At 48.0% G+C, this 25,670-nt stretch overlaps 1 protein-coding gene across 1 annotated transcript; it reads right to left on the bottom strand.

The window, feature by feature from the left end:
- Positions 1-3,645: 3,645 nt before the first annotated feature.
- On the bottom strand, positions 3,646-14,320 carry LOC149362014 (uncharacterized). Its single transcript, XM_089568201.1, has 5 exons — positions 14,132-14,320; positions 13,358-13,536; positions 11,004-11,074; positions 9,886-9,972; positions 3,646-3,767 (listed from the first exon to the last, which is right to left on the bottom strand). Exons 1-5 carry the CDS (start codon positions 14,318-14,320, stop codon positions 3,646-3,648), a joined length of 648 nt encoding a protein of 215 aa, XP_089424327.1.
- Positions 14,321-25,670: the final 11,350 nt, after the last annotated feature.

Raw genomic sequence — 25,670 nt, 5'->3', positions numbered from 1 at the left:
CTTGGGAGTTGTTGAACATCCCCACCAGAAACTTACCACGCAGGGTAGAGCTTCAGTGGGTGCCGGCTCACTCTGGGAATCCAGGAAACGAGGCTGCCGATAAATTGGCCCGAGGTTTGATTTGCCGGGCTCAGGACGGCCTCGATCTAGGTTTCTCGAGAGAACGGGCGCACACCTTTGCAGAGCTCACGCAAATGCACCGCTTGGACCGTCGGACGTACCCTCCTCCACACCCCTCCCTTACCCATTCCCAACAGATCCTCTGGAGACGCCTCCAGACCCGCTCTCTCTCATCCCCTCAGCTGCTATCCCACTACTGTGGCACCTCCCCTGCATGCACCCTGTGCGGCGACCCTCACGCCACACTCTCCCACATCCTTTTCGGCTGCCCTGCTGATCCTCCTCCGCATGGACAGCCCGCGTTATCAAGTTGGGAGGACTGGGAGGTCGTGCTCTCGTCTCCGGACCCGCCATCGCAGCTTGCTGCGGACTTCGGGGTGCCGATGTCATGGACAAACACCACATGAACATTCCGACGTAGAGTGGGACCCTGCGGTGGTCCAGGGACCCAAGGGGGTCTAACACACTTGCCATAATAAAGTTTTCTCTCTCTCTTCTCACAAGCTGCCACCGACGACACATTGGCGCCTTTCTCTTTGGAGTCGACCGTCTCAATTGCACACTGACGTCAGCAGCACTACCGGCGTCGTGCATTTCCAAGCGCAGAACTAATCGCTGGAAGATAGGAAGTCGATGACCTTCTACACTCAGCGAGCGAGCCCGTGGCGATGGACTTTCTCGTTTTGGTGAGTGTAACTCCTACTGAATAAGCAGCAAGCACTGGGCCGCATGTCTAAAGCACTTCTCGTTTTTTTTTGTTACAGCATAATGACTAAAATTTTATTGGGCGTATTTTCGTTGGCTTTATTGTTTTGGCTGAAACCGATAAGTCCAACTTCTATGTATACGAAAGAAAAAAATCTCTGCCTCTCCCATAACCGAGGGTAGAGTAAGCATGAAATGTTTACAGGCATAACACATTGGTTGTAGATGGTACTAGTCAAAATCTTGAAATGGGTCTAGTGTTTAACACACCACACCACACTCTTCTTGTTGCGTCGAAGCGATCGCCTGCAATAGTGCGCGCTTAGGTAGGCAGCCGCGAACCGCGGCGGCCTTGTCGCTTTCGGGAGCGGCCGCATAATCATGGCGTTGTCGGCAGGGGCGAGCAGTCTTCTGCTATGGCGTATCACTCGCAAAGCGATCGCTTTCCGCAAGACGCTTCCTACCTCTCCTTTCATCAGGCTCCATTTCTCGGCTTAAGCAGCTGTGACGGTGGCGGCGTTGAAATGCAGGACGATGCAGAAGCGTACGCGGACACGACGACACGCAGGCCTGACAAGAATGTACATGCAGCGCGTTCGAAACTGTGTAAAGTGCGTAGAGGCGAAAGCTTTTTCCGCACCACTTTGCCTATGTGACACTGTTGACGTCACCACTGGATTACGTCACACATAATTGATGATGAAGTAATGACAAATTAAAATTAATGACTAATTACTGATTAATGACTAAATACCAATTCACTGCTAATTAACGGCGCTTCAGCTTCGCCTTTAGGAGCGGAACGCGACATCGTGTTGTAGCGCTGCCAGGCAGTCCATTGAACGCCACCACTCGTTCGGCGCGATGATGATGAAAATATTTTCATAAAATTTTTTAGGATGTTGTAGCGGCGGGTGGAGCTCTCAGTTCGGAACCCCATTGGCGTAGGCTGCTGTCCGCGCTCTTTCGATGAGTTCTTTTTGACTCGTTTCGTCCGAGCTGGTCAGAGATGCCTCCCACCCCTCCTGCGTTGGCTGGTTATTGACAGTGACCGCCTGATTTCTTTGGCAGGCCCATACCATATGGTACAGGTCTGCCTTCTCCCCGCAGAATTTGCAGTGTGAGTCAAATGACTCCGGGTCTATTGGTGTAGTCTTCGTGGGTTGTTGTAAGTGTTGGTCTGTAGCTCGCGGAGGTGTAGTTCCTCCCCTTTGTCCAGTGTCTTAGCCGGCGGAGGGTAGACCCGACGGGATAATCTTAAGTGCTGATGTATGTCATTATAAGTTAGTAGTGGGGTAGGAGGTTCCACGTCATCCGCAATGGGTGCCCGGGGGAGGAATGCTCGGGCTGAGGCATGTGCGCTCTCGTTCTCTGGGATGCCCTGGTGACCTGGTACCCATATTGAGTGTTTGTGTGTGGGTTGGTAGCCATGCACGGCTGTAGCTATCTTGCAGGATTTTAGCTGCTAGTGGTGCGATCCTGCCCCTGAGGTAATTGCGATACACTGTATGTGTATCTGTAAGAATGTATTCCGATCTAATGCGTGTTGCAGCTAAAGCCATGCCTTGCCCTTTGAACTCGTCGCTTTTTGAGGAAATTACGCAGTAATTCTCTGTCATCTCGGTGGACACGCGAACCGCACCGTACAGGAAGGGAGGAACGCCACCACCCGTTCGGCGCGATACCCTGCCCTTTGAACGGAAGGATTTTTGAGGAAAGGAAATGGCGCAGTAATTCTCTATATCAGTGGACAACCGAACCGCACCGTACAGGAAGTGAGGAACGCCACCACCCGTTCGGCGCGAAGCTACCGGCGCTTGTATGCCGGTCCTGTAGGAGGGCTTAGAGAGTCTCGTTAAATCTCGTACGGTGCCCGGTTGCTCTTGTTTCAGCTCCTGGATGTGTGGAATTCAGTGCCTGGATGAGTAGAATTCAGTGCCGGGATGGTGGCTCTGGGTCTAGGCGTGGCGTCACCAACGTGCCGACTACGGGAGCTAAAAGCATTTCATGCTTAATACAGGAAACATTCATCGTGGGTGGTACAGCGCGAAAGAGACCGAACAACACAAGAGAGAGACACCACAGACGAGCGCTGAGAAACGAAGTAAAATGAAATGAGAGGATGATGGAGAGTGGGAGCTATCTACAAATTAGCTACGAATCAGCTATCTCCGAATTACAGTCGTTCTCACGCAAGTAAAAAGGGAACTGCATTAGTATAAGCGCCCATAGGTCATCTCAAAGTGGACAAAAAAAATTAGAGGGGGCACTAAAGCTCCGCTTTAAGGTTTTGACGCGATTGCTTTAGTAATGTATAGCCCATGCATGCGGAATTGGTTATTCGATTTTTACATTCATAGGTCCCTGAAGACCTCGTACCATCCTTCCGGAATGGTGCAGCGATAAAAGGATGCACCAATGCCCTGGGATGGCAGGTGCTGCCACCGGCGGCGATTTTGCGGCTCAATTAAGTTGCTCTTCCCGAGGAACCTGTCACGATCAATCATTAATATAACAGCCACCTCCCACGGTGGTCAGTTTTCTCTTCATCCGGTGGGCAAGTTGTGAGGACGCCTCAAGGTCACGTGAACTAGGTGGTCCAACTGCTTCCTAGGTTACTCTCTGGGCACCACTTGCCAGTCACGCTCGTAATTTTCGCACAACGCCGACACCGGATTTTCTGGACAACGGGGCATCTAAAACTATCGCGTCAATAAGCAGGTTGAATGAAGCGAGCCATGACCTTTAGGAATTTTATTACACGCGCGAATCCGAGCAAATGGATATTAGTCGTCAGCAGAACAAATGATACATTTCGAGCTAAGAGCATTGCTCTTTGTCATAGAGGACGTAGCTCTCCGGGCCGCACAGCTCATGGTGCTGAGCCACGCATTCTTCGGGTACAGAATCCTTGAAGGCTGTTCTCACCCACATTAGACAGTCTGCAGGAAAAGGAAGAACATGACATTTGTATAAGCATTTGGCAGCCTTATTGTCGGCGCGATTAAAAACAGTGCTGGAAACAGCTGCCCAGAACAGGTTCTGATGTTAAGTCTTGCATTTTCACTTCCTAGAGAGAATTGAGGGAATCTTTCGTCGAGAAAACTTGTATCCGTGAAGAGCACCCGACTCATTTACTAAAAGTTTATTTAATTAAGCTATCACAACAGTTTTTGAAGTCTGAGCGGCCGATGTTGGCCGGCTTCTGAGGGAACCAAGAGATTGAATTTTGTAGAAAAAGCTGCACTAGCCTAGCAGAAGCGTATTTTGTGGTGCCTGCCAAAGGCCACTACTGCGCATGCGCCGTTACCATGGCAACCATGACGCCACAGCCGCTGCGCTGCACTGCGCATGCGCACAGTCACGCTGCGAAGCAGGGAAATAAGCCGAAAGCGATGCGGTCGCTGTTCAGACGAGCACCATGGAAGAAGGAGAGAGGCTGTGCTCGTGAAGGCAGCAGTACAGGCTGCGTGAAATTTCAAGAAGTCGTCGCATGGTACAAGGCCGGCCGCCAGCGTGAAAACAAGGCGAGAAACGCTAAGCGGGCGGCCGAGACGCCCTAAGAACGAGAGGAACGTTTCGCAAAGAGACGCTGCCAAGCTGCTGAACCACAGTAACGGCGTGTCGCAGCAGAAATATCAGTAGACGAAAATCCTGGCCTAGCTGAGCTCTAAGCCATTGCCATTTGTTTCAATCCCTCTCCTACACAAAGCATTCGAGACCAGAATTGATCTCGAATTTTTGCCGCAGCCATTTACCAAACGTCCTGATCACCATCAGCCTGACTACGTTCACTGCAGGGCAAAGCCTTCTCCCATGTCTCTCCAATTAATCCTGTTTTTTAACAGTTGCGCCCACAGTGTCCCCGGAAACTTCTTAATCTCATCCGGCCACCTAACTTTCTGCCGCCACGCTTTCCTTTTCTTCCCATCCACTTCGTTACCCTTAAGGACCAGCGGTTACTTGCCTTCACATTACATGACCTGCCCAAGCTTATTTCTTCCTATTGATACCGTCTAGAATGTAATTAACCCGCGTTTGTTCTCTCACCCACTACACCCGCTTCCGATCTCTTAACGTTGCACCTATTATTTTACTTTGCATAGCTCGCGCAGTTCTTCTTAATTTAAGCTGAACGCTTCTTGCTAGCCTCCACTTTACTACCCCATACGTGAGTACTGGTAAGATGCAGCTGTTGTATACTGTTCTCTTGAGGGATACTGGTAAACTGCCATTCATGAACTAAAAGAACCTACCATATGCGCTCCACCCCATTCTTATTCGTCTAGTTATTTCCCTCTCGTGATCCGGATCACCGATTAACCAGACGTATTCCTTTACCGCCTCCAGCACCTCACTACCAATTGTGAAGTGCTGTTGCCTTGCTAGACTGTTGAACATTACTTTGGTTTTCTGCATGTTAATATTTACACCCACCGTTCTTCTCTGCCTCTCTAACTCATTGATCATGCTTTGATCGCGAGCCGCGGACCGCACCTTTTTCTGCGTTACGGCGCTTAAATGCATAGCTTGAGAATCGTGGGGCGGTGCTGGAGTGTGCTGTTGTTGCAGCGTTGGGCGGTACTCGAAGGTTGCATGGAAGCACCATCTGACTGCACTCTGGACACTGCCGATTTTAATGTGCTGATTGCAACGCGTCTTCATGCGAAGAGAGAGAGAGGGAATGAGGAGCGTAAAGACAAGGAGGTTAACTATGCGGCGCCTGGTATGCTGCCCTACACGTGAGAAAGGGGACGAAGGAAGAGAAAGAAAGGGAAGAGAGGAAGCTAGATCACTTTTTCACCTGCCGTACTCCGTAACTAGCAGGGTACACTGGGCATACTCTGAAAGGCATACTACTGAGTCAAGAATTTCAAAAGCGCCCTCACAGCTGTCCTTTGTGATATAGGATTAGTCCAATGGCCCTGAATCTTGGCTTCTGTAAGGTGACGAGGACATAAATGGCGGAGCTTTGCAGCCAGGAGGACACGCTCACGCTCAAACCGAGGGCAATTACAAAGTAGGTGCTGAAAATTCCCATCGCACCCGCATTTCTCACACGCAGGGAAGTCTGCTATTGCGAAAAAGTGGGAGTAGGCATTTGCAAACGCCACTCCTAGCCACAGACGACACAAGAGCGTAGCATCACAGCGGGAGAGGTCGGATGGTGGACTGAGTTGAAGTGAAAGGGTCGAGGCGATGTGAATGGCGTGCTGCGTTTCGAAGGGTCTTGTTTCGCCGGGGTTTGTGCACCGATGTAATGCACAGTCGCACGCAGAGCGGCCAATTCTGATCCGGTGGATTGGGTGGTTGATGCTGGCTTGTCGCACAGGAATGACCACAGCGCAAGCTGAACTAGCAGATGAGTGGAGCTATTTGTATACACTTGAGTGCGGTCACTATACCGGGAGTGGAGTAGGAAGAGTGACAACTGTTAAAGGGCCGTCTTCGATAGGGCCGATTTATTCGTTATCCCCGGAATTGTGAGGCGTACACATAGCTCCCGCAGACACCACAGCGCCGAGGAAGACCGCACCAGCGGAATGAACTGTGATGAAATGGACGACTGGTGGTCTACTATTATCTTTGAAAACACAGTGGGTGGTCTCCGTACCGGTATTGTCACAAGGTGATGCTGGGACGTTCTTATTAGATGGCATAGGTCCATCCGCAGCGTGTGAAGGACTATATACAGTCCCGAGTAAGAAAACTGCTGACGACTGCGTTCCTTTATAATACGAAATTTGAGCGCAGCTCATCAGCTGTTTCAGTTTTTCGATAGATTGAGGCAAAGAATTCGAGAAAGGCATGCATGCACAATTACAGACAACTTGTTATTTTTCACACATAACCCCTCCTCAAGAAACACTCCACTAACAGTTCTTGATTGTCTTGAAGGAAGCCATGAAGGAAGCTTTGTGGACGGAGAAATAGATGGATATATGCTCGACTTGCTGCACCAATGCCTGGTTCTCAAAGAAGAGGTCTGCGCAAGTATTTCGCGAGGTTGTCACAGCTGTGGGAGCCGTTACGAGCGAGGGGAACGGGATGTTCTCCCGCATATGTCGTATGTTGTTGTTGTTGCGACTGAGAGAAGAATGAAAAGGAAAGTGCACGGGCCTGCCAACTGGCTCCAGCCGAGCGACCACCGCTGCCACGTGCAGACAGAGGAGAGTTATAAGAACAGAGGAAAGAGAAAAAGGAAAGAAAAGACGCGGGTCGCAGCAACAACCGCGTCCGCCGAAGCAGATGCTGGCTGAAAAAAACAGATAGGCGGCCGTAGCCGCGCTTCGTCACCACCTCCCCTATGTGGTAAGAAAATCCCGCTTGTCTTTATATCTACATTAAAGTCCCCACCCACCCTGCCACCCTGGCAGGTGCCAGCGTTTCTGGCACAAAGTTGCAAATGCCAAAGCATGCAGCGCACATCTGTCACTACCACCATGCCAGTAGCTTAAAGCACGATTGAGGTGTTCACTGTTCCAAGAGGGCAGTTATGCGCCTTCCCTCTGGTTCAGGTGTCCACCGAGATGTGTGAGACGGATTCTGCGCATTTTATTTCCTCAAAAACCAATTTACAAACTTTACCTTCTGCTTTCCAAGCCCCCGCTCTATTAGTTTCGCAGCTGTGGGAGACAGATACTGCGCATTTCCTTTCCTGAAAAATATACCGAAAAGACTGTAGGACGGAAAGCTGGGCGAGTTGGTTTTCAATTGTACTAGCCATACTGGCAAAGCACGAAAGACAGACACAAGAGAAGGCAAGTTCTAATCTCGAGCCGATATCTAGGTTTTGGCTTTTCTTCCATCAGTGTACACTTTTTATTTGTGTTTTTTTTTCTGATCTATAAAGGCAGTCCTTTCTGAATAAAAGATTCAAGTTGTTAGTCAGCGCGGTGTTGTCCCGCCTTCCTTTATGTCTATCTTTTGCGCTAAGCCAGTACGGCTAGTACAACCGAAGACACTTTGGAAATTCTAAAGTGTGCTTGGCGAAAGCGTTGTGGTCAGCCCACTTCCGCTTCCCCGAACCGCTTGGCGCGGAATGACTGCACCGCTTCGGACCCATGTGTCTGACTCACTCGACTGCAACGAGACGTCTGGCGAAGGAGCGGCGGTGTAGCTGCCACCGCCGACGCACTTGGCGTAAACGCTCCGACCTTGCACTAGGAGATAGAAGGAAGTTATGGTTGCTACCCGCTGAAGTTTTGCTCGCACCTAGAGACGCGTCACAGAGGCGGGCCCAGATGCAGGTATCGTTGGCAGACACAGAGATATGCACGGTATTTGGTAGGCTCTCTAGTAGTGCTATAAGTGTCATAATAAGCAAAGTAAGGCTGAAAACCCCCCGTGGGGCACGCTGCGGTAGTTGTAATGCACAGGTGTAGGGCCATTTTCACACATGGTTAAAAATGACCTGTTAGTCAGGTAGCTCTCTATCCACCTGAACATCCCACCACCGATTCCAACAGCCTCTAGCGCATCAACCATGCCTTCATGTGTTAGGCTATCGAGAGCACCTTTGAAATCAAGCAAAAGTCGCACGCACATGACCTTCTGGCGTTTCTGTTCCTGGACTGTGGACACAAGATCAGTGACATTGTCTGTAGAGGAGCGACACCGCCGAACACTCGTCATGACATTGGGGGTAAACATTATAGTGCTCAATCTATCACTCAAGGCACATCAGAATCATTCTTTCCATGATACTGAAGCTGCCTAACTCGTGTACCCTTTTCGCACTCCTGCGGCGAAGGACGCCTCCCGTCCGCAGACACCGCCATATCCTCCACTACCGACACAAACCGAGGTCGCCAAATTTAGTTTGCTATAATCAGGGTTAGCGGCATAACCATGGTTGGTTCCGCCGTGTGAATAGCAGTGACCACGGTTGGCGAAAACCGCTGCTGCCATCACCGCGGTTAAGCATGGCTATGTGACAAGGTCTATGACCAGCTTAACGCACAAGACAGTATTCAACGTGCGCGCTTTCCCTACGGCAGAAATAAATGAAATAACTGGCATCAATGGGGAAGCGCCATTGTCTCCGGCAAGAGAGTTCCAGAAAATGGATATATAAGTGGGAGGACCCTATAGTGTTGCCGTTAGAGAAATTGAGGAACACTGATGGAAACACTGATTGGGGAACACGGTACGTTCTGCCCTGTGTGCCTGCGTCTTAGTCCGTCGTTGTCCTCAGCAGAAGCCAGGCAATTAAAAACAAAAAAGAAGGAATTGCGGAACAGCAACTGTAAAGAAAATATTTTATCCCTGATTTTATTACGGAATGCGATTTATTTTCATTATATTCTCTGGTATCGCATTTTACGTAGCTTACATTATTCGTACAGACATTCTCTGTATTCCTTTCTACGGACATTGAATCATTGGTACGGCGCCTCCGTTTTACAAATCGCGCGAACCAACCGGCAGAAATTTGCCACCAGTTTTCCCGTAAACAGGGACGACTTTGTTTACAGTGTATGCTACCGCGTTAATATCGCCAGGAGGGCATTGTCTTTAGTTTTTATCAAATTCATGAGGGGCAACAAGGGCGAACCTAAGTCTATACGTCGTCTGCAGGGTTCAGCAGAGCACGTTGTCCCAAAAAATTCACTCTAGCAGGCAGTGATAATGGAGGAATGGTCTATCATTTCTCCAGAAACGACGTACAATCGAGTATCATGACTTATGAAAAAATTTAATTGAGTACAGTTGCCGAAGTCCAGTTTACAAACAGCAAATGTTATTCTTACAGATACTTCAGGCGGACGTTATTTGGCATTAGCAATGACGTGTTGGTGTTCATGGCAGCTCGTTTGTCAGAAGGGACGGCATTCTTTGCAATGTAATGGCGATTTAAATTTCGGTACTTTTAATTTTATTGCGCCCTTTAACCAATTTTTAGAACATCACTTCCTTGAAGGAGGATAGTGACAATAAATTTGGACTTGCCACACAGGCTCGGCCAAAAATGGCATTGCTGAGATTGGGCAGCCACGTGCCCCCTTACAAATGCACGTGCTGCACGAGTTCGAGAGCTTCTTTGCTAATGTTACTTACTCTCGTTGCCCAAAAGAGGGAATCGCCCAATAAAGCAGTTCTTTCCGTTGAAGTACAACCCCTGGGCCGTTGAAGAAGTGGTGTTCTCTGAAAAAGGCCAAAAAATAAACACAAGGTTCTCAGGTTACTCAAGGGAAGGTATTCCTGATGTCCTAGCAAAAATACACTCTTTGCACAGTCAAAAACAGAGCTTCCAGCCTCCATTTGCTAGCAACTGTACGGCGACAGCTGTTCGTAGTACGTTGAGCTAAAGCTGTATGGCCCGTTGTTCCCGGTACTTCTCTGCCGTGACCCACTTGCGGCAAGCGTCTGGTATCCCTTCGGCTCTACTTCCGGTGCGCAGCAACCAAGAAATGGGCACTCGCACCTCGCACTGCAGTCGTCTTCAAATGAACAATGCGCGCGCTCGCAGTCACGTGACCATACCGCGCACGTTGTCCAAGCGTCACGCAACCTTCACCTTCGAATGCGACGCATGGTCATAAGAGGCCTTCGAACGCTTATAAAAGTCTCTCGGACGCTGCATACAGGTGGGCGACCAGAGCACGTGACAAGCGGCTGGAAGAGCGGGCTCTGGTCGTTGCCCGCAAGCGCGCAGTCTGATTGCGTCCGCAAGCCTGTGCTCACTCGACTATCGCTGTGGTTCCCGCATTGCGCAGCATAGCGTAAGCGCGGTGGGAGTTTTCTCTTGCATGTAACAGAAAAGAAGAAGGCACTCCATGGCATAGTGGTCAAGATCCACAGCATCAAGGAGTGTGTTTTTCGTTTCTTTGTTGCATTTAAGAGAAAACTGACAACGCTCTTAAGACGTGCTTTGCAATGCGCGAACTTCAGCCGTGTGCCATTGCGCTCTTTGGCCACAAAAATCCATCTTCATCACCCTCAGCGATATTAGACAAACTATCGCTATAATTTTTAGTAAGCGCTTTGTCTATAGCATATTGGACAAAAAAAGAAAACTTAAATCCATTGCGCGCGAAGTTTCAGCACGCAAGAAGGCTGGTGCAACGAGCGGAAGGAGTAGCAAGCGTTACCAACTGGTTGCGAATCGGACAATGCCCGGCAGAGTGGTAGTAGAAAAAAAATCAGTGTTAGAGGCGCGGCGCATATAGGCTTACCTTTGCAAGGCCTGAAACCGAACGTGAAAGATTCCGTCGAAGTCAGGTTAAGGCAGTAATTTACGTCACTCCTAAGAAGGAAAATAAACAAGAAAAAATAATGACAAGTTCTTGAAAAGTTTTTTACCCACATGTCAAACGCACAAAGTGAAAGGAACCGTGTATTAAGCTACGCATAGAAAAGCAGATAACTGTACAAGGTCAACGTATCTGTCTTTCCCGTATGGGGTCTTGAACTAAGTTTAGAGGAATAGCTAAACGGAGAAGGTAACTTTTGGCCAACTGATATCTTCAGGTCTGCACGCTCCACCGCAATGCTCGCGCTGTCTTCCAGTGATTATCGAACGGTTTTGTATCGCTTGTGTCCCTGAGATAATTGGACTGTAGATTGATCACATTTTTTAAAGGCTCCTTCCACCAGCTGCGCAGCTGATCTCATAATTTATTCGCGAGTGGCAATAAGTGCTTGGAATGTGGCGATAATTGTTTCGCAGCATCTATGCTTGAGCACTCTCTCTTTTACTTGCGTCAACACCCGAAAGCAAAGCTTCAACTTGCTCTTCCCTCACTGGTACTAACTTTGTTTCTTTCATTAGCCCCCTCACGAGAAGGTATACACGGAGTGCAGAACTGAAGGTGCTGGAATGAAATTTCGAACCACTCCAGTCGCTGTGGCCAGATAACTCGAGCAAATATTCACGGCGCTAGAGCTAAAGGAAAACTCGCTGATTTCACCATTGTGAGTGTCTGGTCACATCTTGTCCCCCGTAGCAGTCGGCAGTTACATTAAAAGCTTGTCTTGAGCAGTTTCTCAGGAAGAGCAACCTGGTTCTCAGAAGCCCCACCGGTGGCGACACCTGCCATCGCAGGACCGTGGCTCATCGCTTAACCGCTGCAGTAGTCTTTGAGGAATGATATGACGGCTACGTTGATTATTTTGATGATGATTTTGATCTTGGCTAGTTCGTTCATTGTTTTTCTTCGACAGGTTACCGCAGCCCTATGGAACCTCGGCCCAAGAAGAAGACACTCAAAGAGGACGGGCGCTGTCTTGCGTGTCTTCTTCTTGTGTCAGTGTTCCATAGGGCTGTGGTAATCTGTCGACGAAACAAATGGAAGACATGAGTACTCTCAGTGGCCTATAATTGTAATGTAGAGAATGCGCAATTCGCAAACATGGGCATTAAACCAACAACGCATTGGCGTTATATTCTTAAGGCGGAGCTTTAGTCCATTTTCGCCAATCATTGCCTAAAGGCTGCTTGACCTTAAAAACTGAGGCACTACCAAAAACCGTACTGCTCTAAATTCGCATTTGGCCTAACCACGATAAATCTGCGGCATTTTTGTTTTCTTAAAGTGGCCTCTTTCGCTCTACTCTGCTTTTCGTTTTTCCGAATGTTTCAACCGGAAAAAGCGCTTTCTTGGTGCTTTCACGAACGTTTTTTGAGGGGCGCTGCTGCATGTTTTCACCATTCGGTTAGCCCTGATGGGACAGAGAAAAAATCCCATAGCAATTCGCCGCTTCCAAAAAAAAAAAAAATGCTTTTCACGTTTGCGCACTCTATACCGAGATGTGACAATGGGGAAGAAGAGCTTATATTTCTCTGTACAACCAAGGCCCAATTAATGTAAAGGCGCTAGTTGCGTCCGTTTGCAAGTGACTGCTTCATAGCACTAGGTTAGAAAACTGTTATAGTGAGCCACGCAATATGCATTCATCTGCTAAAATTTTTAATTAAGTATTTAAACCAGGAAGAGTTTTCGCACATTTTCTTTATTTCTTCTGGCCGCCTACGTAAATGTGAACGGCACTTACTCCAATCGCGGCATCTAGGAAACTGGTGCAAAGTGAGTATCACACTTCAGAGTTCTTCTCTGTGCTGTAGAGAGTAATGTTTACGTAGTGCACATAAAGTTGTTCTCTCTTCCAGTTCCCTGAACTCAAATTAAGAAAATAATTCCGCTTAATGTGTAAAGATGCCATTTTGGACAAGAAGCTCTCACGACAACACCTGATGTTATAGAAATGTTTAAAGCGTTGTCGGAATACTTCTTGGTCTATTTGTACGCTTTAAATGTCACCAAAATAGTGCGTCACTGAGATGCGAGCAGAAAATTACTAAATTACGAATACCAGTCAGTGGGTGGGGTTACCACCGGTCGTTCCTAGACTAGGCCCGAAGAGGCAAGATGTCACAGGCGCGAATCACGCGCATGAACATTAATACTAGTCACCTGTGACACGCAGGAATACTTAGGAGAAACACTTTGTTACAGGACGAAAGTTGGAGCAGTAATCACTGAGAACGTTTATAGCACGTAATAAAGAACGAGCCAACTGGCTTACGAACCCAGGTTCTCCGTTTTGGCCCTGGTAGTGATAAAGGTAGACGGCGAATTGCTTCTCAGGTTCGTATACAGTCACCCGGCTTGTCAGGCACTTCAGTCTGGGATCATCGACTGAGGTGAGGTACGCGACGGCGTCTTCTTGCACTGCTACCGCTTCTACCAACTTTTTGGTGTTCTCCTCCTGTAAATGGAACAGTTAGAAGAGACACTGCTTATAGTGTTCTCACTTCTTCGTGGCTCGTATTTCGTGCAAAGGTTTGCGAACGCATGATTTTAAGTACTGTTGGCTGTTTTCGGATACGAACATGCAGGAGAAGTTCGACATGCCACCCATGCTGCTCGACAGCAGTAGCGCTGACGTGCTTCGCAAAACCGTCCGAGTCCTGGTCTGCGAGAAGCGTCTCACGCCAGCTCCCTATAAACTTTCCGCGACGCCATCCACCATCACATACGCCGCCACTGTTCGTCGCGCAGTACCGCCTCCGAGTCGCCGCCAGGAAACCTCTGCCTTTCTGCTACCGCCACCACTGCTTGTCCGCCTCCCGGACGCCCACGTAAAAATGACACCTGGAGCCCTGCTGACTATCGACCTGTGTGATCACTGCGGCGAGCGGGACACTTGTTGTGCAACTGTCTGTATCGCCGGATGGGCCTGCCGGTGTTCAGTACCAACGCACCTCGTCGGTGGACTGGGAAGCGACCAGGGAAATTGACGATTACCTGGATATCATTAATCGGAGCTACAGCGGCTCCCCCTTTAGTATGTTGGTGCTCACCACCACAATTCGATATGAGCGCTTCTGCTGCTCCGTCTTCGAGGCAAAAGACTCCTCTGGCGATAGCAAGGCACCTTTGAAAACGCAAGAACTGTTCCCCTCCTCGGCGCCTTCAACTTTCCGCAACGTCTTAGCGGCGGCGGACACCTTTACGCTCGAATAAGAAGGAATGGCGAAAAGATCACCCATGGTGCACAGGGCTGTGGAGTAGCCTGAAGCTCTGTGTATTGCGTTTCCTGTGGAAAAGCACACTGAACTTAATTGAAGGTCTATGACCGCGTCTTTCTATGTCCGGAAATCCCTACCGAGAATGACGTCGTGCAAAAAAAATTGCGCCTCTCCCGTAACCGAGAGTAGAGTAAGCATGAAATGTTTACGGGCCTAACACAGGCTCCATTGCTCGGCTTAAAGGGACACTGAGGAGAGCTCTATTAATATTTTTTTTATAGTAAAACCCGATAGTACGGCATTTCATGGCTTTGTTGCCACTTGGCCGGCAGCGAAAGATGCATTTATTTCTAAGAAATTTGGATTCGAAGTTGAAATAGTTTTTCCCGCCGCTCTGATTCAAACTTGGGATTCTGCTATGACGACACAGAACTAAGTGACGTGAAACATGACATTCACATGACGTAACGCACACTCCGTGATTTCTGGCGGCCAGCAGTGCGGCCCAGCAGCAGCCGAAAAGAAAGCTACCGCCGGCCGCACGTTGAAGTTATCTATCGGCTATTGCGGCCGTCGCTTCGTTTACATTTGCACCGGCGTTTTGCCAGCGTTACAATGGATCCCGTTCTCGAAGTCGTCAACGAAGTTCTCGCAAATAGACGCCTTTAGCATACCGTGTACCTTGTTACCGTTAGCGGAATACCGGGAGCCAGCCGGGAGCCCCCATACCGCTGAGAGCAAGCGCTGATTGGTCCCGGCGCTGCAGGAGCGCGCGTAGCTATCGGGTACGTGGCGCCATGTGGCGACGTCAAGAAGATTTGCGCATGCATTTGCTGCGCCTCAGTGATTCGTAGCTTCTCGTGGCTCTACCGCTAGAACTATTGGTTCTAGCAACACTGTTTTGTTCTATGACGCCATGAAGCTTGTACTTGCGAGTTTGGCCTGTGGCGGCGATACCTGTATTTTGGTTCTTGCTCTTTTCTATGTTACAGGAGCTTTGTTGTCAGTATGAATGGCGTTTTTGTAATCAGGAGCTGGTATTCTGTCGATGCAAGTCAACTTCAATTTCTCCTCAGTGTCCCTTTAAGCAGCTGTGACGGTGGCGGCATTGAACTCCAGGACGATGCAGAAGCGTACGCGGACACGACGAGCCGCAGGCCTGACAAGAATGTATATGCAGCGCGTTCGAATACTCCGCGAGCGTGTATACATCTGCCTGCCAGAGGAGGAAAGGGCATGCAGGCCCTGCGGCCGGTCTTTTACATGCGTGAGTGTAGGACCGCAGCGCCATCCCTGGGGAGCGCGCGAAAGCACTTTTTCAGCCGAAAGCCCTTCTCGCCCTGGAGCTCCCCTCTTTCTCTAAGCGGCCTTCTCTCAAAGCCCCTAACAGATCGCATATGACAACGAAGTGTATTGTGGCATGTATGTGCTTTTTGCACACGTTATTAGAAATCGGAAATTATAATTCCGTGCATTATGAAATGCACAGCTCGACTGATATCTTGGTAAACATTGAGAAGACACTGGCAGCAGTTATTTTTTGTGACTCGTTTGGTGAGCAACCGGCGCTTGTATGCCGGTCCCGTAGGAGGGCTCAGAGAGTCTCGTTGAATCTCGACAAGTCTCGTACGGTGCCCGGATGTTCTCGTTTCAGAGCCCGGATGAGTGGAATTCAGAGCCTGGATGAGTGGAATTCAGTGCCCGGATGAGTGGATTTCAGTGCCCGGATGATGGCTCTCGGTCTTGGCGTGACGTCACCACACTGCCGACAACGGGAGCTAAAAGCATTTCATGCTTAAAACAATAATAATAACGTCTGCTGGCAGGTACGTTTCTTCGTGAACTCTTGACGTGCATGTGCCAGCCGGAGTGATCAAGAGACCCCCGGACGTACGAATCTGCGCTATCGTTCATGGCGTGGACACCTTTTTCAAAGCAGCGGCGAACGGCCCACTAAGGATTGAGTAGTCGGCGCCAGAGCGCACGCGCCTGGTCACTTTGGTTCCGGTGAGGTAAATGCTGAGACCTGCCTTTCTAGGCGCACTAAGTGCTTCGAATTATCGGCAGAAAATGTTCACAGGAGCCGTGTTTTCGGGAAAAAAGTTCTTGCAGCGCTTCCGCGCGAAAAAGCCTGATAATGTTAACAGCGAGTATATATTGCTCTTGATACCTTAAAGCATTTTGCTTATTTTATGCTGCTTATCGTCCAAAAGCGACTCAGGTTGCGAAGGACGCCGTAGTGGACGGCTGCGAATAGTTTCTACCACTTGGGGTTCTTTACCGTGCAGTGAAATTGCACTGTACAGACGCCTATAGCATTTCGCCTCCATTGAAATGCGACCGCCGCGGCCGAACCCGTGTCTTTCGGGTCAGCAGCGGAGCACCATAACCACTGCCTAATTACATTGCAGCCTTATTACATCGCAACGAGCCCGTAAATTTCCCGCCCTTGTCTCCTCACCGTTACTCGGTAGTCAGCGTCGACCGAGGTAGCATTTTCGAGCCTTGACACGCCACTTTTAAACCGCATACTGTGCAACCAGCTCACAAAAAAAATTCAGCAGTGCCTTCTTTATTTTCGTGGCTGGGATGGTTTTATCCAAGTGGGGGCTTACTAGCGTATAAATATACTGGACAGGTCGGGTATCTATTGCTCACGCGCAGTGGTCTAGTGAGAACGAGCCCCTCACGTACGCTAGTAAGTCTCCGGTAAGTGGAGGACTGCGCAGCGAACCATGTTATGGAACGACTAATTATTGGTGCAATGTTAATACATAGGAAGACAGTACGATAGGTCAAGTAATGAACACGAGATATGCCCTTGCTGAAATAACGGCGAAGATGTGGGCATGGGCAAGACATTTAATGAGAAGGGGAGATAACCCATCGTCCCTCAGAAGGAAAAAGTAAGAAATAGCGGAAGAGAGTCACGTGGAAGGATGGGACTAATACGTTTGCATGGATAAGGTTGGCGCATCTCGCACAGGACAGGTTTTGTTGGAGATTAATGGTAGAGGCCGAGGCCCGACAATGGACTTGCTTGATCTAATGGTAATTAATAACATGGTGATGATAACGTCTCTGATCGCTTAAAAATGATTACTGAACTGGCCCTAACTGTCGAATGCCGCCTATAAATTTCTATGGTTACGAGGATGCGGAGCAAAGACCTCGGCTGGCAGTTTGCCCAAGGTAGCAAGGTGCCCAATGCTTGTGCATGGTGTTCACTACAGCGACGTGTGCTCCGGCGTGAAGCTGGGTGGGCTTTATGGCCTCTTGGGTCTGGTTTAAACAAGTCACCTTAGCTTTAACAAGCCGCGAGCGATGAGCAAAGCGTTTATGAATGTTTAAAAACTGGTAATTGTACAAGTTGCGGTCAGCTTCGATCTATTATTACCACAAGGTGTTAAAGTTCAAGATTTGAAAATCTTCACAACACGCCCGATAAACCTAGAATATCTTCGAATACCAGCTGCTCGACAAATCAACAAAATCCCACGTAGTGCGCCAGCGATTGGTAGAGCTTCGAACAAGTAGATTTTCTCGCTGTGTTGTGCGAAACATTCGGGATAGCATCTCCATGCCCGAGAATTTTTCTCCGTGGCGTGAACAAACTGACTGTTTTGGTGTTCTTGTGGTGGTGGCGACAGAAATATTTTTTAGTCACAGCGCGAAAAAACACAAGTTAAATACACACACACAAGCGCTGTGAAACAACTGACCATTTTGCTAACGGCAACTCATATATTAAAAATTAACATGCAGAAAACCAAAGTGATGTTCAACAGTCTAGCAAGGTAACAGCAGTTCGCAATTGGTAGCCAGGTGCTCGAAGCAGTAAGCGAATGTGTCTACTTAGGGCAGGTAGTGACCGCTGATCCGGATGATGAGAGGGAAATAACTAGAAGAATAAGTGTAGGGCGGAGCACATATTACAGGTTCTCTCACATCATGAATGGCAGTTTACCAATATCTCTCAAGAGAAAGGTCTACATCAGCTGTATCTTACCGGTACTCACCTATGGGGCAGAAACGTGGAGGCTAACAAAGAAGGTTAAGCTTAAGTTAAGGACAACGCAGCGAACTATGGAAAGAAAAATATGTGTAACATTAAGAGATCGGAAGCAGGCGGAGTGGATGAGTGAACAAACACGAGTTAATGACATTCTAGTCGAAATCAAGAGGAAGAAATGGGCTTCGGCAGAACATGTAAAAGACAACCGCTGGTTCTTATGGGTAACTGAGTGAATTCCAAGAGAAGGCAGCACAGCAGGGGGCCGCAGAAGGCTACGTGGGCGGATGAGATAAAGAAGTACGCGGAGATACGGTGGCCGTAATTGGCAAAGGACAGGGTTAATTGGAGAGACATGGGAGAGACCTTTGCCCTGCAGTGGACGTACTCAGCGTGCTGTAAGAAGTATGCGGGGATACGGTGGCCGCAACTGCCAAAGGGCAGTGTTAATTGGAGAGACACGAGACAGGCCTTTGCCCTGCAGTGGGCGTAGTCAGCCTGCTGCTGCTGCTGCTGCTGTTGATGATGATGAAGATGATGCAAAATTAATTTCCAGGATAATATTTGGCTCTCCCCGGCCGAGATCTTCTGCTCGTTTATCCGTGAGCGGGAGATCGCAGCTAGCGCTGGGGTTCTGAGTTAGGAGTATGTATTTTAACAGAATCTCCGGTCTTTCTTCCTTCCTCAAGTTATTATACACACCACGTACATCACGTTTTCGTTTTTTCAAAGAAATCATGATCGTCCTGATTCTACATATGTCAACCGTGTGGTCCCAGCATTACAGAAGCCATGCACAATAACGCCAAAGCTAAGCATAGCCGTCCTAGCCCCTTCACAATTCTCTCCACCTCATAAACATCTTCCTCTAGTTTGCTGTACTGAAAGGGAATTCGTTTCCCGGCTCAAGGGAGCCATAGCATGGTTGTTTGAGAAAGCGAGATAAGCTTTTTAATAAAGACAGAATTTAGTTGACGTGCAGACAGCGGTGAGACGCTAGTCCACGCTGGGGAGTACATTAGAGAGAGAAAGGCAGACAGAAAAGGCAATATAAAATATTAGGCTAAAGGAATTGACGATAATAAAAATGTGTGGTCATTGCGATGCAGTGAATATCATCAATTTGCCATGGAGAAAAGTTACAGATTCATTTGAGAAGTCCCGTGTCCTTCAGGTGAGCACGCAAGAAATTGGTTGTTCGGCATATTCCAGTACTGTGTTCCAATAAGCAATAAAAGGTCTTATTCTATCGCCAAAGTTTTAATTTCATGGACTCACTATGCACTAAAGAAGGATCATCGACACCGCGAAGTTCCTCCTACGTACAGCGGTTGCCTTATAAAACAAAAAAAAATAAAATAAAAGAAAATAAAAGAAAACAATCGCCAGTCTTGGACTATTCCTCTCCGGGGTTATTTTTCCTGTAGATCGTTCGGAATTTCAGATTGTGTTTCTATTTATAAAAGGCTTACTAAGAAACGAATAACGTTTGTCTCTACATCACTGGCGAACTGGGAACTGCCTGGCTTGTAATGCGAGGAATTTTTGGAGTAGGGACCTGCGTGGAGCAAGAACAGTTCGCGCTATGAGAATACCACAAGTTGCGGCGCTGTGCATTGCAACATTCCCGTAAGTTTGACCGGCTACTAAACTGCTCAACAAGATTCAGACTATTCATGGTAACCCATGGAAGGCCACATGAGCCTTCAATGCACCATTAAGAGCAAGTGTTTGAATCATTATCGCATGCCAGCTAGCGCCGACTTCCAGCATTACAAGCCGTGTAATTGCCATTCACTTTTTTTTTTACTTTGATTTTAACCTACGGAGAATCTAGCGTTGTCGAAGTTCGGAAGTGGTTACGAATTGCATGGACATGATGCCTGAGGGAAGGGTTCATTAACATGCCTTCCCAGGCCCGCCATCCTGGGACTGGCGTTAGTTAAAACATTCGGTTGCTGACAGCGCGGTGTTGCTGGCCGAGACCATGACCAGAATCATAACCGAAGCTGCAGCGTAAAAGTTAGCCAATAAAATTATTCAGTACGTATTTCTGTTCGAGGACCCCGAACCGCATACCCTGTTCTCACTGCGAATTTCGATATGTCGAGTCCAGTATCTTCAGCGAGTGTGTTCTAAAATACAGCTGATTGGTTTTCTAATCCAGCATGGTTTCTTGCGTCAAACTGCTAAACGAGACTCTTCCGGGCTGCTTGGGAAGTCAAACAAAGCTATAAGCCAACGTCCGAAGCCGCACCTTTAACATCCTACAGAGAAGCACTAACAGAAAGAGATGACAATAGTGGAAATTTCCATCTTATCATTTCGTCAATTTAATTTCTGATGTTTTGTTAACAAATTAGGTGAATTTATCGCTTCCTATCCGACGCTCGAATGATGCAGCCGAGCGTTAGACGCAAACGTTCGCACTGGTCGGTCATCTTTAGTTTCGATAAGAATACATTTTGTCTACATAGCATCTTTCGGACAAGTATTTTTCCTGACAAGCGTATGTTCGCCCCCACGACCTTTCAGCTTCTTTAGTCTTTCTAAAATCTTCGTACGCATGTAGAGAAAATAAATGAATAGAATGAAACGTCACCAAGAATCAGCGCACTTGTTCCTCTTGTTCTCTTCACAGAACTCTTTTGCAGAAGCAAACTTCTCAAAGCGCAAGAGAATGCGATTCAGTTGATGCAAAGCACAAAATAAAGGATAAGCACGCGCGAATATAAATAAAAGCACGCCGTATTCAGCCGTGCCCTTTCCAGCAAATTTTCAAGCTTTGAATGACTACATCTACGGTTCTATTTGCTGTCTTCACTATTTGCTGTCTTCACACTGACCGATATGTCGCCGCCCAGAGCAACTGAAGTGGCGAAGGCAAGCAGGAGAGCTGGGAGTAGCTGGAGCGCCATGACAGCAACCCACAGGCTGTGGAAGCACTGCGCACACCAGCTGACATGCGCTTTATAGTTATCGCCGTTTCTAGTTGACACGTGGCGGCCTTTTACTGTGTCCGTGTTTTTTTGTTTTTTTTTTGCTCTTGCGCGCCCGGTTAAACGATCGGGCGCAGCCAAGCACTGGCAGTTTAAGGAAAAAGCAACAAAAGGCCTAGGATGTCGCTCTGTGTGAATGCACCGGTAATAGCGTCGTCGTATGTTGCACTGAAGTGATAGAACAATGCACTTCGCGAAGCGTGCAGCGCGCCTGCTGCATTTGCGCGCAATTAAATGGCGTCTGATTCCTGAGAGGTCTGATTTTTTCTAGATATTGCATAAGTTCTTTTGACTGCATAGTACATATGCTATTCGCTCTTGAGTGGAAGGAGCCTTCGATGCACAATATTTTTGGACGAAGTTTAAATGATCCATGGCAGAAGCATTATCATACATGGGGCTATTGTGGAAGTAGAAAACGACCTAGGACTTATTTACCGCTCCGAAGCCTCATGTGATGTGTAAGAGACGCCACAGCGCATATACGGACATGGGTTTAATTTCTACGCCCAGCGATTGTGTATTCTCAATTGGGAATCGTAAAGTACACAGGCGTCTTTTTTTCCTTCGCTCCCTTTGAAATGTGGAAGCCGCGTATGGGAAACATCAGTTGTTACCTCGTGCTCAGCGATGAGACATATTTGCCAATGTGACGATAACGCAATATGTCACGAATTCATACGCATGCGCTCTCCTGTGGTTTGATCAGTGCGCGTGCGTCGGACTGCGGATGTTTGTGCGTGTGCGTATGTGCGGCTTAAAGATCTAGCTGGACGGAGAGAACGTAGTACAGTCTAGAGCGATTTTATGGTTATCACGTTCGTTCAGGCTGAAACGTCCCCGCAAATGTTTGACTGGCGTGACTGTGCCTTACCTGCCACAAGCATGATGGTGCAAGATAGAGTAATCTTCGGCTGGCAGAGCTCATGTACTCGTTGCAGCCTCTTTGGTGCGAAAGCAATAATTCGATGGTTCAGAGCCTAGCAAAAAGAAATCACATCAATATCCACAACCGGAAGTCGACCCACAGCTGCACGAACAGAGCAGGTTCAAATGTCGCTGCGCGAGACCACTAGGCAATGTTTTTTTTTTTTGTCATGCTACTTATTATAGGGATGGAATGTTCTATATGCATTAACTATGTACAAAACACGAATAAAACATATGCAAATAAACACAGTGCATAACACGACACACTCAAACAACCAATCACGATAAGAAATGCAACAGTCGGCATGTTACTCTAAGAATAATACGGGACACCTAAGCGGCGATTCACTGCAAGAAGGGCAATGAACAGTACAGCACTACGAGTGGTTGCCACTGTGATTCAAACTAGGTGTGGGCATGCAATTTCCTTATATGAACAATCACTCTGCTGAAGTGCTCTTTTGCAGAAACAACCGATTCACAATGACTGCCTATCATGCGTGTTTTAGAGAGGCTTTGTAGTCCAATGAAAGCAAACAATTTCATCAACAAATGGCACTGCAGTGAGATATCGAACCCTGTAAGGTGTCAAATTAAGTCTTTGTTTTCAATGTCCACTGCAACGTATGCCAAACGGAAACTTCATCATTTGCAATCGATGAGACAATGCTTAATTATTTCTCTAATATCACAAAGGCGGCAATTTACAGCAGACACAAAAATGCCTTTATTTAACCATGTTTCAGCGGGCAATATTCCGCTATGTAGCTCCTAGAAAAGGGTGTTAGTACGTGGCGAAAGGACCATTTTGCGTGGTCTTTTGAGTACGCCATGTCCCAGTAAACGAAAATACCGGTGAGCGTAGTGAAGAGCACACAATAAATCTTTGAAAAACCTTTTCCTCGGCACTGAAAGCAGGAACTCAAAAGAGATGAGAACAAGCAGGAAAAGAATAGCTAAACACACCTCATGCATGAAGCCCCACAAACAAGGACAATCAGAATTAGAGGACACAATATGGTGCGGCAAAACATGAACTAAATTAACTCGCAAAATACAAACACAATTGGGTGTGTGGTGTCATGGAAAGACACCACACACCCATAGATTCAAAAGGTGAATCCAACACAAACGTGGCGAAAATTTTGCGAAAACGCTGGATATAGATCGTTGTGCGATCTTGCGCTTCGCTCCCGAGCACGCCGCGTGTTAAACTCCACCACACTTTAGCGCGGCGCCTTACACATCGTCATCTTGATCAACTTCCATCCGCTCCGTCCCGCGGCACTGCCCGCTTATCGTCGTCTTCTACGTAGCACAAATCCGTGCTTTCGCACTGATATGAATCTAGTAAAATTCTCCCTACTTTTTAAAATATAGTTGTTAATATTTAATCCCAGTGTGCTAAGCCAGAGGCGATCACGTTCAAATTATGTTTGACTGTATATTTCGCGATGCACGCGAATTTGAAGCTGGGACGGCTTGCCTGGCACGCGCCTACATAAAATATATTCATGGGCTGTTGGCCTACAGAGGAGGAAGTCAAAGTGGCGTGAATATAATAACCATGTGAATAATGTTCATGTGAATTCACAACTTTTCTTTCTCAGTATTTTTTGTATTGTACAAATTCTAGCTCTGTGTCCAAAATTTTAGATTTTATTATACTCCATTCCCTGTACATGAGTGCGTTTGTATCCGCTATGCACCCTGGCCAATCCCCCGCCGTGGGTATGTGCCATTCAGCCCGAGGACATCATCATCATCATCATTATAATAACCTGAAGCGCGACTTTCGTGCCGAGCTGCTCACCGTACGAGTCAAACTACGGCCACGACAAATGCTTTCTAGGCACCGCCCTCCTTGAAGTGATTGTGATAGTGATAGTAACGAAACTATTTGGCGGCTCATGAAGTCACCACTTCTCAAACTTGCTTCATTTGGTAAACACCTATGCCAAAATCCTGAGGAACAACTTCCAGGCGAGCCAGAGCACCTCGGTTGTCTTCGATTCTGTACAGGTGCGTACGAATGCAACCTATGAAAAAAAAAACTAACTGTAATAAAGACTGCAACGTTTTTGCAGAAGGCGGAGAATTTTTTTTTTAGAAGCTAATCATTCTCAACAACGTTCCTGTATACTCACAAAAAAAGATACAGAGACTGAATTAGCGGCTGCTAGTGCTCTTTCGGGACAAGCCCGTTCACCCTAGTGCCCGCAAGTGGAATCCACTGAGCTACCCGGACGACGTCAAAGTCCTCGTCTGAGCCTCATTTTGTTACTGTTTTCGCCTCAGAAGAAAAAAAGAGAACAGTAGCCCAGAATATATCTAGAACCCAAGGGGCCCCTCATGTAAACCCCTACCTCTGGTGCATTTGAGGTATTGAGGTATTGTAATTTAAAATAAAAATTTTAAAAATAAATTCACATTTGTCACCCGACTGAGCTGGCATGCGTGTGCGTGCGTGTGTGTACGTCTGCGTGCGTGCGTGTGCGTGTGCGTATGCGTGTGTGCGTGAGCGAGTGTGTGTGTGTGTGTGTGTGTGTGTGTGTGTGTGTGTGTGTGTGTGTGTGTGTGTGTGTGTGTGTGTGGGTGTGTGTGTGTGTGTGCGTATGCGTGTGTGCGAGTGCGTGTGTGTGTGTGTGTGTGGGTGCGTGTGTGTTTGTGTGCGTGTGCGTATGCGTGTGTGCGTGTGCGTATGCGTGTGTGCGTGAACGAGTGTGTGTGTGTGTGTGTGTGTGTGTGTGCGTGTGCGTATGCGTGTGTGTATGTGTGTGTGTGTGTGCGTGTGTGCGTGAGCGAGTATGTGTGCGTGTGTGTGTGTGTGTGTGGGTGCGTGTGCGTATGCGTGTGTGCGAGTGCGTGTGCGTGTGTGCGTGAGCGAGTGTGTGTGTGTGCGTGTGCGTATGCGTGTGTGCGTATGCGTGTGTGTGTGTGTGTGGGTGCGTGTGTGTGTGTGCGTCTGCGTGCGTGCGTGTGCGTGGCGTATGCGTGTGTGCGTGAGCGAGTGTGTGTGTGTGCGTGTGTGTGTGTGCGTTTGCGTGCGTGCGTGTGCGAGTGCGCGCGCGCGAGCGCGCACGTGTGTGTGTGTGTGTGTGTGTGTGTATGTGTGTGTGTGTGTGTGTGTGTGTGTGTGTGTGTGTGTGTGTGTGTGTGTTTGTGTGTGTGTTTGCGCGTGCGCCTGCAAGTGTGTGTGTATGCACATAGAAAAAAAACTATTTACAAAGCACCTAGGTATGCGCTACGTACGATTAAATGGGAGAAATAAAAGTCACATTTATGCGTTCATTTCCTTGCGCAGCAGAAAAGAAAAGTACCATGCCCAACGTGGGGAACGAACGATCCAGATATTAAGTGTATCATGCTATACCGACAAAGCTAGCCAAGCTACGGAAAGGGCCCAATAAAAGCTCCAATAAAAGGAGAA

This window comes from Amblyomma mixtum, chromosome 2, assembly GCF_055824585.1.
Source record: "Amblyomma mixtum isolate Tamu chromosome 2, ASM5582458v1, whole genome shotgun sequence".
NCBI classification, from domain to species: Eukaryota; Metazoa; Arthropoda; class Arachnida; order Ixodida; family Ixodidae; genus Amblyomma; species Amblyomma mixtum.
Note: the sequence above shows the minus strand (reverse complement) of the source record. Positions and strands in the feature narration are given on the sequence as shown.